Genomic DNA, 13778 nt, shown 5'->3' on the forward strand with positions numbered 1-13778 from the left:
CATATATTACTGGTTCATCCATTTTTTTTTACAAATATTAATGTAAATATATCAAAATAAAACATAATTAAATATATTTAAAATGCATACCTGAGAGAGACGGGTCTTGTGTGATGTGATATCAATAACAGTTCTGTTCAACTCTTCAATACGAATGTTTAATTCATGGATTGTCACTTCAAGCTTCTCAACTGTCTTAACACTGAGCAACTAAAACAATTAAATAAAAGTCATTTAAAAATAAATGTAATTAAAGAAAATATATTATCAGTTATAATATTTTATCGTAGATCACCAACTAATAAAAATTGCAACTTACAAACTATAATTAATATTAATATTATAATTTCACAGAGCAGACATATGTCTTAGTTCTTGATAATAAAAAAAATATATAAAAGATTTTACTATTCACAATTCCTCCTCTTATTACATAGAAGTAAACCATCAGTTAAAAAAATTCTAAATATTATTTTATACAAAAATTGTTTTAATTTTATATGCTTTAATTATTTTTTCCTAAAATATCTTGCTATGATTTTTCTATATAATGTAAATAAAATGCCAACACTTTATCTGCAACAAGCAAGAAGAAAGACCTGGGATTTAAAAAAGTTTCATGAGAATTGTATATAACTAATTCAATTTAATATTCATTATTTGAAATTTTTTCATTAAATGTAAATAAAAAAAAAAAAAAATGCATCAGCTTTTTAATTTTTCTCTGTTATTTTTTTGTTTTGTAAAGTACATCCTGGATGAAAGTACCACCCTCTTTTTCATCAAAAGAGGGTGGTTTACTGAAAATATCTCAAATGAAAGAAGAATCAGCAGAAATTATTAAAACTTCAGTCAGACTAAGTCTTGTTAAAATAAGTTAAATCTTCCTGTTACAAACAGAACTTACGAAAAATGGAAATATCGACACTAACTGATAATAAAAAGGAATTAAAATAAACATTCTTCTGCTTTAATTTAATTAGAATACCAAAATACATGAAACAACAATATATTTTAGCAATTATTTAGAATAAAATTTAATTATATGTATATAAGTTACTGTATAAATACAAAGAACTCACTATGAAATATATGTCAATTGCCTACCTAAGGAAAGTCATGGTAGAATAAAATCTTTTTTTTTTTAATAACTGTTTTGTGAACAGTTTATCTAGATGAAAATACTAAAATAAAATTCAGCATTTTTCTAAATTTCACTCACAGAAACTATATAGCTATCTTTTAGTGAATGTGATTTGTTCGATAATAGAAAATACCACCACATGAAAAATGATTCAATAAAATATGACATACTCTTCATTCTAAGGTTTACTGTTCACTAAATAATGGGGTTACCCAGATAAATCTATGCCAAAATTTATCCTCAAATTAAAAAAAAGTACAACATAGATAAAAAAAGTAATTTCCATCAGCCAAATGATTCTTTAATTTTAAGCAAACATTAATGCAAAAATACATATTGACAATCTGATATTACGTATAGGGAATGATGTAACCCAAAAGTCTTATTATCTTTATGTAGTAGTTAATAAAATATTAAAGTATTACTTTTCTATAAACAAAATAATTATCATTTTAAACAACTAATTATTGCCTTGGACTACTGATGTATTTAGTAGTTTATACAATCACACAGTTTACATGATTTATTTCTTTACACAATCAATCCTTGGAAAGGATACAATAATTAAAAATAAACCTTTTCTCGTTTCTTAATAAATATGATCACAATTTTATAGACAACCATATGTTTGAATTTTTCCTATAAAACTTTACTGCTGTTATTGTATAAATAGAAATATATTTTATTAAATATGCTTAATTATTACTAAAATGGCCATAAACTTTATGAAGAAAATTATAAAAGTTTATCTTTTAACATATAATTACAATATATTTTACAGAATTAATGTGTCAAATTCACAGATATCAGAAGCTTAATAAATCAAAAAGGTTTATAAAAAATAGTGTTTTCATGAAATCATAAACAATGCTTTTCTCAGGGTTTAAAACAAGTTTAATACAACAAAAAAGATATTGTTTAAGGTAAAATAAAATAAAATAATGAAAAATAGAAAGGCTTTAATTTGGTCTGTGTTACACTCTTTTTATGATTTTAAAATTATCTAAAAAAACTATTGGGTTCAAGAGTATAGGTATCTTCTTTCATTAGTCTGAGTGTAATATTTATGAACATATGTTTATGTAAATATACTCATGTGTGAGTTTTTAGCATGTCCGATCTTTGTTTGTAGAATTACCAGGAAAATATTTGAGGAATTAAGGGAAACCATAGTGTGCAATATAAGATTAACTGCTAAATAATATAAAAATATATTAAAAATAAATAAAATAATATCTACCCTGTCTTTGTTGGCAGTTTCAAGCTGAGCAAGGAGTTCATATACTTCCTGTTGGAACTTAGCTTTATCTTTTTCAGATCTGAAAAAAGAAAATAATATTAAAAAATTTTTACAAATCCCATTTATAATTTATACTTATCATATAATATATATATTTTACAAATATGAGCAATATTTTGTACAGAGAACCGATTGCAATTTCATAAGCTTAACAAGGACTAAAAGGTGCTAAATATTTAAATGATTAAAAAATAATATAATCACTAATCACTTCATTAAACTTTAGTATATAATTTATTATAATAAGAATTTTGTTTATATATTTAAATATACAGCTGCATTAATCTTATAATATGTAAAACTTCAGTTTATTTAAAAATAAGATCTTTTTATTAAATAAACCAAGAGGTCATAGTATTAAAGTTTTTGAAACACAGAATAGCCCTGTATTAAAATCAAATCAAATTAATTATAAAGTAACAATAACTTATTTCTATTTGAATTAAGCGTGAAATTTTGGTTAAAGAAAGTGCTACTTATGATATTAAAACTATTATGAGTAAACATGTTAAAAATCTATATTTCAATACTCCCTTGTTTGGGAGTCCAATGAATCTCACCAAAAACTCAAAAATAAAAGTGAAAAAAACAAGAAAATGGTAAATGGGAGTTATTTACAATAATAGTTACACTTCTTATGAAAGTTGGTGACTTTTCATCCACTAAGAAAACATACTAACATCGTAACTGGAAATACTTCTTTGTTATGAATTTTTCTTTATATAAAAGCTATTTTCACTAATAACTGACACATTTACATGTATTTACTATTTTCTCATTACAAAAAATGAAACTGCCTTTTTTGCAATCGTACGTTTATTTCTAAATATAGATGAATTGTTTTACTCTTTTCTCATCATATATGCTACAATCACATAATTGTCCGTAGATATGATACAATCTCTTTTGTCATCAAGAAAGATTAAACTGCCATTTTTTTGTTTACATTTCGTCACATGGTACAAGCTATCAGATCTCAGAAAATACTAGGGTATGTGTCAAAAGGTAATTATGAATAATTGTTTAATAAATTATACATATGAGTATAATATAATAATGATAATGAATAATTATTAACAAAGATAATAATAAAGGTAATTATATCTTTTGTGGGTAAGTATTGTTATGATAAAGGGTAAACACAATAAAATTACAGCTAAATTATAATCAGCTGGTCTATGACAAGGTAATTTCCATTTTTTTAAATGGAAATAATACACATATGATATTTATTATTAGTAAATAATAAATAATTTTATTTTCCTAATGTGTATATTGCAATCTGTTCAACTAGTGAACAATAAGCAATCTAAGTATCCCCTTCATGGCTCAATGAGATGAGGATGACGTATAAATGAAGTGTAGTCTTGTACAAACTCAGGCCAACCATTCCTGAGACACAGGTTAATTGAACCCCAGCCACCAAAGTACACTGGTATACACACACTCTAGATTCAAACACTATAAAAGCAACTAACCTTTACTAGAATTTGAACCTGTTCATCTTCAAAAATCAGGACCTTCATCTTAAAAAATCAGCTGTTACACAACTGCTTTACAATAACAAGTTAACCATTAGACTAGCCCAGAGAATATTGGTAAATAATAAATAATTCGCATACATGAAATAAGTATTTTTCCTGGGAACAGTGTTTTTGACTTTGAAGCCAATAGTTTTGTTGTTTATGTTGGTAAACAGCAACTGTCAGTGACGGAAGTGTAAGAAAATCGACAACTACAACCTAAAGGTAATTTTTATGTAATTATTGTTAGTTTTATTAAGCTGATCTAAAAACATTTTTAAATGATATGCCTACATATATTTTTCTTAGAGAAAAATAAATCATCAATATACAGTTTAACAAGATATAACAAAAAAAACTTATTTCACACCCACCAAAAATTTAATTGTAAATGTGTCGGTGAATCTGCTTATCATTAAAACAAAATGATAAAAAAAATGGTATATAATACAATCCAAAAAAACATTTACAGTGTAAATGTGTCTCTCAAAAAGCAATTGCTTGCCCTAAATCCAAAAAAAATTGATATACAAAAAAACTGAATACTATTTGCTATTCTCAGACCTTTCTAAAACACAATCCTTTGTTTAAAACACAGAGAAAAAATTTTCAATAATTTAAGTCGTGCAAATACTTGAGAAATATTTAAAAAACTCACCTACCACAGTACGGTTCAAAATATAACAAACAACTGGTTTATAAAAAAACATGAAAAAGACAAATAATCTACTCAATTGTTAAGAGCAGCCAACATCTTTTCTTCTTCTGTTTAGCCTCCGGAACCACCATAAGGTATTACTTTGGAGGAAGAATGAGGATGATATGTATGAATGTAAATGAAGTGTAGTCTTGTATATTCTCAGGTCGACCACTCCTGAGATGTGTGGTTAATTGAAAACCAACCATGAAAGAACACTTGTATCCATGATCTAGTATTCAAATCTATATAAAAGTAACTGCCGTTACTAGGATTTGAACCTTAGAACTCTCGACTTCAAAATCAGCAGATTTGCAATGACAAGTTCACCATTAGACCAACATCTATATTATAGAAACATTATTTTGCTATTTATTTTGTAACTGAAACAGCCGCATCGCAAGTGAATTTTTGTAATATTTTTTTCAAATTTTTGTATGATTAATTTATTAAATATTTTTTCTCTGTGTTTGAAGCAAAGAATTGTGTTTTAGAGAAGTTTGAAAGTAGCAAATAGTATTCAATTTCTTTGTATATCAATTTTTTTTGGATTCACGGCAAATAATTATTTGTTGAGGGATACCTTCACACTGTAAGTGATTTTTGAGGGTTTGTATTATTTAACCATTTTTCTTTTATCATTCTGTTTTTATGATAAGGAAATTCACTTTTATAATGAAATTGCTTTTTTTTTAGCTGTGATAATTGATATTTCTGAGAACTTCTAATGATAAATAGATATTACTTTATTTTTATAGTAACTGAATTTGTTATGTCTTAATTAACTACATCACCTACCATGACTGTGAATAAACTGAAATTGAGATTGATAGAAGACAAAACATTAAACACTTAACTTATCCTTCTGTTTATATTTCTGAATGTGCAATCTTTGTTAAAATAATGGTCATGTATTCTAAAAAAAAAACATAATGATATCTACCTTTACCAAACCAGAAATGAAGCTGTTTTCGTATAACTGAACAGAATAATTCAGCTTGTAATAAAGAACCTTATTATGCTTCTGTTGTCAATTTTAATAAACTGACTAACTATTTGAAAAATCTTTCCACCAATTTATTTTAAGTATAAAAGTTTTCCTTTTATGTAAACAATATTACTTTGTCAATGAATTTTTAAATAAAAATTAAATTTTTAATTAAAAAAATAAATCCTGAATTTTCTGTCATAAATTTCATTTATATAAAGTTTCTTTTATAAATAAAGTTTTCTAGAGACCAGTTTTTAAGTATTTTTGACATAACTTTGATGTACGAGTTTTTTAAATAAAAAACTTCACTGTCTAAAAATGTGATTTTTAAATATTTTTCTTCATTTTGTAGTGATCATTGTTTAGTATTACATTTTTATAGAATACTGATGATATATACTATATGTCATTCTTATATTAAAAATATTTTCACACAAAACTTATTCAGAGATTTATTTTTTAAAATGTGTGTATAAAATAACATATCCTGAATTCCAGATTTTTATCTAATGCTTGATAATATTATTTTAAAGTAATTTTTGTTTTTATATTTTATTTTATTAGGTATGAATATAATTTATAGGGAATGAACCTTACTGTTTTATAAACGTAATGGAATATATTACTTTTACAAAACAGCCTGAGAAAATTGTTATGATAACAATTAGCAACACTATCTTAGGAATGGTCAGCTTTATACTAATGTAGACTGACTTGTTAATCTTTAATTGAGCTCACGCCTTGATTAAAGGTAGCATTATTAAGAATAAAGGAAAAAACAGAATAGAATAAATTTATAATATTAAAAAAGTAACTGCCTTATTAATTTGACATTAACATGAATGCGCATTGACTGTAACTGAGAAATTAAAAAAAAACAAGTACCACTAACACTATTTTTGGTGATAATTTAACTTTGAATATAATCACAATAAAATTAAAGAAAGAAGTCCCTGGAAGTTTATAAAAAATATTAGATAGACTGATAAAAGGCAATGTATGAGTTGTAGGGATTATCAGAAGAACTTAACTCTGTGTTAGGTTTTGTGGAGAAACCAACGGTAAAGAAGTTCAAATACTGAATAGTTCTACTATACGTGAACAGAAATATTCAGAAGATGAAATTATTAGTTCATTTCAGGCAGAGTGGATGGTTTGGAGAAAAGAGGCATGTAAAATAATTATGGAAAAATTAAAATGCAAAAAAATAATGTATTTGTAAAGTCAGCTTATGTTATTGAGAAGACGTGTGTGGGCTATACAGGAAGGATACAAAAAATAATAATGTAGCAGAAATGAAAATGCTCAGATTTTTACATTTCTATAATAAGGAGAAAGACAAAACTACAGAAATATGAGGATTAGAGAAATTTTAAAGATGGGTAGGCTATATGAAATATAGATAGGAATACCTACAGTAGTATGGTGATTTATGAAGGAAAAATTATGTTGCAAGATTGATTGCTATAAATGGATTTAATCAGTAGAAAAGGAAGTCCCAAGAGAAAATAATATAATATTATTATAGGCTATGTAATAAAATAGTAACTTTAAGAGCTTATGGTTCATCAGCAGAGGTTGTTGGAGAAGATTGATTCAAACTGGTACGTACACCCACATAAGTGGAATTAATAAGGTTATGCAAAAATAACTACTGTGATGCAATACAATCAGCTATAATTAAATAAAAATACAATTAATTAATTTTATTTAATTTTCACAATTAAAGCTTTAATTCTTTAATTCCATGATTAAAGAAATTAAATTTGGCTGATCAGCAATTTAATGAAGTGTATTAAATTACACTAGCCAGGTCACATCATAAAAATTCTTTTGAAGTACACTATAAAAAATGTGTACAGAAAATAAAAATAAAATCTTTAAATACCACTATTTATTGCTGTTTAGAAATATTACAAAAAAAAAAAAAAAAAAAAAAAAAACTAAAGCATAATAAAATAGTATAGGTCTTGATGACAACAGTAATATTAACGATAAACTGACTATCAACTAAGTTTTGTTGGTTGCACAGTGTTCTGTGAACAAATATGGAGGTGGTATAAGTGAATACGTTGGCAACGTATGACTAGAGACTCAATTCTATTAATAACCATGGCTTAGTTTCATTCCACACAAAATTGGCAGCATTCCACAGAACACCAATACTAACACAGAGTTACGATACTTAACTCATTTATGATCTGCTTAATATTCACAATTTTTTAACCATAAAATTACTATGACTAATTGAAATTACATGTAATTTACAATGGAATTAAATAAAATTAATAAATAGATTAACAATATAAAAGTTTTCTTAATTGAATCAATCAATCAGAAAATGAAAAGTATGAAACTTCGTACATTGTATACTTAAAATGAGAACTTATCAGTTAACTAATCATGGATATGTGATAACAAATGTTTTCAAGGTCATAAGAAATAATCTAAAATTAATGCTTTACTTTCTACCTAATAAAAGTTACAAAGATATAAAAATACCAAGGTACTGAGTTTCTGTTTTTCTTTTTTCATAATAAATACACCTTCTGTAGGTTAACTTTTAAGATGAAATATTAAACAATAAAATTCATAGAAAAATCTTATTCAGAATAAATAATTAATCATTTATTTTTAACATGGTCATGATTTCTTACTTATTAATCACTGAAATTTTAATTTTCTTGTACTGGTCGTAAGGTACATGAACAGTCAATCCAAGCAAAAGTTGTAAGAAGATTTGCAATTTGTTAGTTGTATAATATGAGTATATTATTGGTTGAATTAATTTTTTTTAATCGACTTCAAAAAAGAAGGAAGTTCTCAATTCAACTGGTATTATTTTATTATACTTAAGATTTATATAACTTTTTTTTAAAAAACATTCCTCTGGTTTTAAGTTTTTGTTGACACAACTTAAGAAGAATATTTTAAAAATGAAAAATTATGTTGACTACATAAACTACTACTTGAATTCATTTTGAATTTTGTTTGTATTACATTTTTATAGCACAAACATAAACAACAGATTTCATAAAATATTTTAATGGAAGATTTTAATAAAGTTATTAGAAAAATTTAGGATAAAAAAAATAAGTATTCATGAATACTGTGAGGCTTGCTAACACTTAGTAATAGTTTCTACATAAAATTTCTTTTTTTTATTTATATCAAAACAGAATTTTCTCTCCTTTATGTTTTGTTAATGGCTTATTTCATTTGGACAACATTTTAAAATTACCAATATTGAAATTATATATTCATTTCCATTTGTGTAAAATGAAAAAAATGAAAAAAATCAAAGTAACAATATAAGATTAGCTATAAAGAAATACTCTGGATAATAATAATTTTAAAAAAATTTAGTTTTCTTAAACGTAAATCTTTTTGAAGTTGACACCAAAATTAGGATTAGTAAATTGTTAATAATTCTTTTTAGATTGGTAATTTTGTCCTCACTTCTATAAGTCAACATTTAAAAGAGAATTTAAAAATTGTTTTTTTTTTTTTTTTTTTAATTAGGTAATTTCAGTTTAAAAACCTTTCTTTGCATTATATTTTACCTTTGGAAAATTTTCTTTAATGTCACAACTTCATAAAAACCATAATTAATTGAAATAACATAAATTTACAATTATTACTGTAATGTCCTAAAAATAATCCTACTTCTAAATAAGTGGAAAAAAACAATGCAAGATAAAATACAGCTTCACATATTTTGAAAAGTTGGAAGTTTGAACCTTTTGCACAAAAAAACAAATATTTCTCAAAGAAAAAAGTAATGTTTTAAATGGTTTCCAACTGTTTTCAATTCAATCAAACCTTTCATCATTGATACATAAAATTTTTTTCATTGTTTGATAGGTCTCTTGTTTGTGAGTATTAAACAAAATAATCACAAAGCTGTTATACTTTTGTTGCTGATAAATGATTCACGAGGACCAATATAAATATAAACTCCGAAGATTCTATGTGTTTATGTTTATAAAATGTGTAAAATTTCCTAAAGTATATAAATAAGAAATATTTGCTCTATCAAATAATACCATAGAACTATTTCTAAGTAACAAGGCATAATATTTTAGCCTATGAGAAAGAAAGGACCTTATTACACTTCTGTTTCTATTTTCAATAAATTATTTTTTATTTATTAGATTTAATAGACATTACTTAAAACAATACTTCAAATAATTAAAATTTTAAATAACACTAACTAAATTAACCTGAAATTTCTGCATACTAATTTTATGTGTACATAAATTCTTAATTAAACATAAAAAACATCAAAATTGTTTTTATGTTCAGTACTAATTTTATTCATTAACCAATATTATTATCATCTAAGTGTATTACTATTGCTTCATGTAATAATTATTTATTTTATTAATAAAAACAACCACTTCCATATTGTTTGTTGATTCAATTTGTATTTTATTTTACTTTGACCAAGATTTTGTCCACAGTTTCCATTTATCCTTTCAGGAAAATGTTACAGGAGTTTCTTTTTGTTACCGATAGAAAATTATACCTATCATTTCTTATGTAATAAGCGTAATATATATGTTATAATCTGAATAAAGTATTTAATTTAATATATTTAATTATTAATATCAAAATCATACATATTCAGTTAAAAAAAATTCACAAATATTTAATAAGAACAAGAAAATTGAATAAAAGCAATCTGTTTTTGTTTGTATTTTAGAATGTGATATTGATTCCAACTGGTAATATTTGTTCAGGAACCTAGAGATTAATTTTTGCTGATTTTAACCTGCTTAATCCTGCAAAAACCTGCTTTAATTTTTTGCTCATCTTAACCTGAAAAATATTACAGGTGTTACAATTCCTAGTTATAGATTAAGTTCCAAAGTGGTCCATAAAAGTGTCAAGGATAACCACTACAGCAGCGGTTTTCTTCTTTCTTGATTGAAGGAATGTGACAATATATTTTTTGAATACACAAAGAAGGGATCACAATAGAGAGAGTTGGTGAGAGAGATTAGCACCTATGGAAGGTCTGGCTTGGTAGATAATATTTTTCCAGAGAATTAAGGGATGGATCGGTAAAAGAAAACTTTTAATTGGCTGACATCAATTTGGAGTTCAATAGGTAAATTTCAAGTAAAAATATTATTTAACATGTAACATGATTTTTCAAAATTAAAATCATTATTACTAAAGTAGATGAATAATTAAACATCTAAATATACCTGATTAGTAGTTTACATAATTTTACCAAACAGATTGTCTAACAGATATTTTTAAAATGAAAACTAAATTTGAGATTCTTTTTATAAATAATAACCCATTAAAAGGGTTTGAAAATTTTAAATTATTTATTTGTACAAAGAAAAATATTCACAAAGTTTTGTTTCTTAAATTAAACCTCATGGAAAACAAATGCAGTGAATACCACATTAGCATGTTTTACTTAAGTTGCTTATAAGTCAAAATTGGTCAATACAGAACTTAACAACAAAAGTAATATATTTGTAGATATATAAAACGGAAACATAGAACATTCAGAACAAAACAAGTCAATATGAAGAACTAGATATTTTCAAGATTGTGTTTATACACACACATACACACGCACACACAAAGAAGTGAAAATAATACTTTTCAATTCTTGAATTTTTACTTTTTGAAGTCAGTGCCAAATTAAAAACAACTTAGTAACCCTTAAATTGGCACTAACAACAAAAAGTCAAAATTTAGAGGAGAACTGAAAAAGTATTATATTTTTGCTTTTAGTGCTTTTTTTTAGTAATTTTATTTCTTATATTTAATATTTTTTTAGTTTTATTTTTATTTGAGATGTATTATCTTACAAAAAAAAGAAAACCCATAACAAAAGTTTTTGTAAGAAACACAATAAGTAAAAAACCTGTCTTGATAAAAAAAAAAAAAATATATATATATATATATATGTATATATACAGAAAATTGAAATTAAGTAACTACTATTAAGCAAAAACAATAAATAAACAAATATTTTATTTTTACAAAATAATACGTTATATACATCACATCATAAAATAAATAATAAATACAAGTAATAACAAATTATAAGGTAAAAAATAGATGTTATTAAAATCCATATTAATTATTTAAATATAAATATGTGAAATAATTTTAAAATGCTTATATAAAAAAAAAAAAAATACTATAAAATAATTTATGATTCAGAAGGAGTAATTGAAAATTATTTTGAGCACATATTTATGTATATGTTGAATGGGTTGCAGAAAAATCAAAATTTTTTTACTATTATTTTTAATTAATATTATTTAAAATTTCATCAACAGAGTAAATATTGTTCCCATTAAAAAAATATTTTAAACAAATTGGTAGGAAGATTTTTTCAAATGGTATGCAATTTATTTGGGAGTAAAATAAGAGGCCCTTTCTCATAATCGAAAGAGTAGTAATGAGTTATATCAAAGCAATTTAATTGTCTGGTTTCGTGAAGGTGGATATTGTTACTTTTTAAGTGATTTAAGTTATTTTTATTATTTAAGAATAAGTGATCATGGTTTATGCAAAGATTACACAATCATAAGGCAAACATTGCAGATTCAACTAAGGTTGTTTAAAATATATTTATTGTTATTAAACTTCAAATTTTCCCACTAATTTTTTTAAAGTTTCAAATGAAAATACATTAAACATCAGAATGATTATTCATTATAAAAATAATTGCATTATAATGATACAATACTAACAAACTGTGATGGTAATAATTAAAAAATACTTTCAAATTGTGTTTATGACCGTATAATTATTTGAAAAAAAAAATCATTTATTATAGGGGCCAACAGTGGAACTTTCACTACAGAATAAGTAAAAAAAACCAGAAAATCAGTAAACAACATCAAAATGAATAAAGTCATATCATAAATAAAGCTTGATATATACAACAAACCATATAGACCAAATTAATAATTTCCTCATTTTTTAAATTGGTTAAAAATGAATTAAAGAATGAAATAAAACTTAAACAAAAATATTCTATAAAATAAATAATTTGAATTATTTATTAAATTAGAGTAAATGAAATTTACTTAATTGTTCATCAGCTCAAACTTGCATAAACAATTAATTTCACATAACATGAAAATGAGCAATGCTAAACAGTTGTTATTGAATTTAATTCAACAACTATTTACAGCAAGTAAAAATAAAGAATTAATGTAAATTTTCATTTTTAAATAATCATCATAATTTATTATAGAATTATTAAGGAAAACCAACAAATACAACAAAAATTTATATGATTAGTAGATAAAGAAGTCTTATGATTAATAAATAAAGCATGTTTATTTATTTATTTTTCTCTAAATCTGTATGATCAATTAACAATTAAGTTGTGTATTTGGTTTTTAATTTTAACATTATGTAAGTAGATATAAAATATACAATTATTTTATAGATTCTTCACATTAACAATTTTCAACAAAAACTTAATAAACAAAAACTTCCAATTGTGTGTGTTATGTCTGAATGTACATACAGACATAATTAGGTCACATCTAATCGTGGAATTATAAAATTAAAATGATTACAGATAATTTTAACTTTTAACCATTAACTTCTATAGTTTCAAGTGTTAAAGCGGTTGCACAACATGATAAATGGCTACTTTGTGGAATTAATTCAAATTATTTTTGTTGAGATGCTTTTAATACTTTTACTTTACACAACAAAATTAGTTATAAAATGAATGATAATAACAAGTTTTAATAAGTTCAATGCTCCATTTGTTTTCTATTAAGAAGCAAGTTTAAAGCAATGAAATAGATAAAAAAGAATTAAATGTGAAATATAAAAATTGAAAACAGCTGCTATGAATATAATTTATAATTCTACAATTTTCTAATCTAACAGTTTTTTTGGTGATAAATTTAATCTTGTCTACAAAGAATAATTAATAATATTTTTTTTGCATAATTATTGTAAAACTTTATATAGGTGCTATAAATTTTATTTTGACTTGTCTGTTTATATTCAAATGAAGATGATAAAGAACCAACTCTTGGATTTTATAATTAAAAATTCTTTTATTCTGATTGGAACACAACAATACATTTTATAAATTACATCAGGAATGAGTAATAATG

The 13778-nt window shown here is 24.1% G+C and overlaps 1 protein-coding gene across 1 annotated transcript in view; it reads right to left on the bottom strand.

The window, feature by feature from the left end:
* Nucleotides 1–13778, bottom strand: part of Prm (Paramyosin) — a 95813-nt gene that overhangs the window by 43419 nt on the left and 38616 nt on the right. Inside the window, exons 5-6 of the mRNA XM_075373834.1 lie at nt 2385–2463; nt 91–210 (exon numbers count right to left, since the gene is read on the bottom strand). Coding sequence (XP_075229949.1) covers nt 91–210; nt 2385–2463 — 199 coding nt within the window. The remainder of the gene's footprint in view (nt 1–90; nt 211–2384; nt 2464–13778) is intronic.

The sequence above is a fragment of the Lycorma delicatula genome, chromosome 8, assembly GCF_047948215.1.
Source record: "Lycorma delicatula isolate Av1 chromosome 8, ASM4794821v1, whole genome shotgun sequence".
Taxonomy (NCBI): Eukaryota; Metazoa; Arthropoda; class Insecta; order Hemiptera; family Fulgoridae; genus Lycorma; species Lycorma delicatula.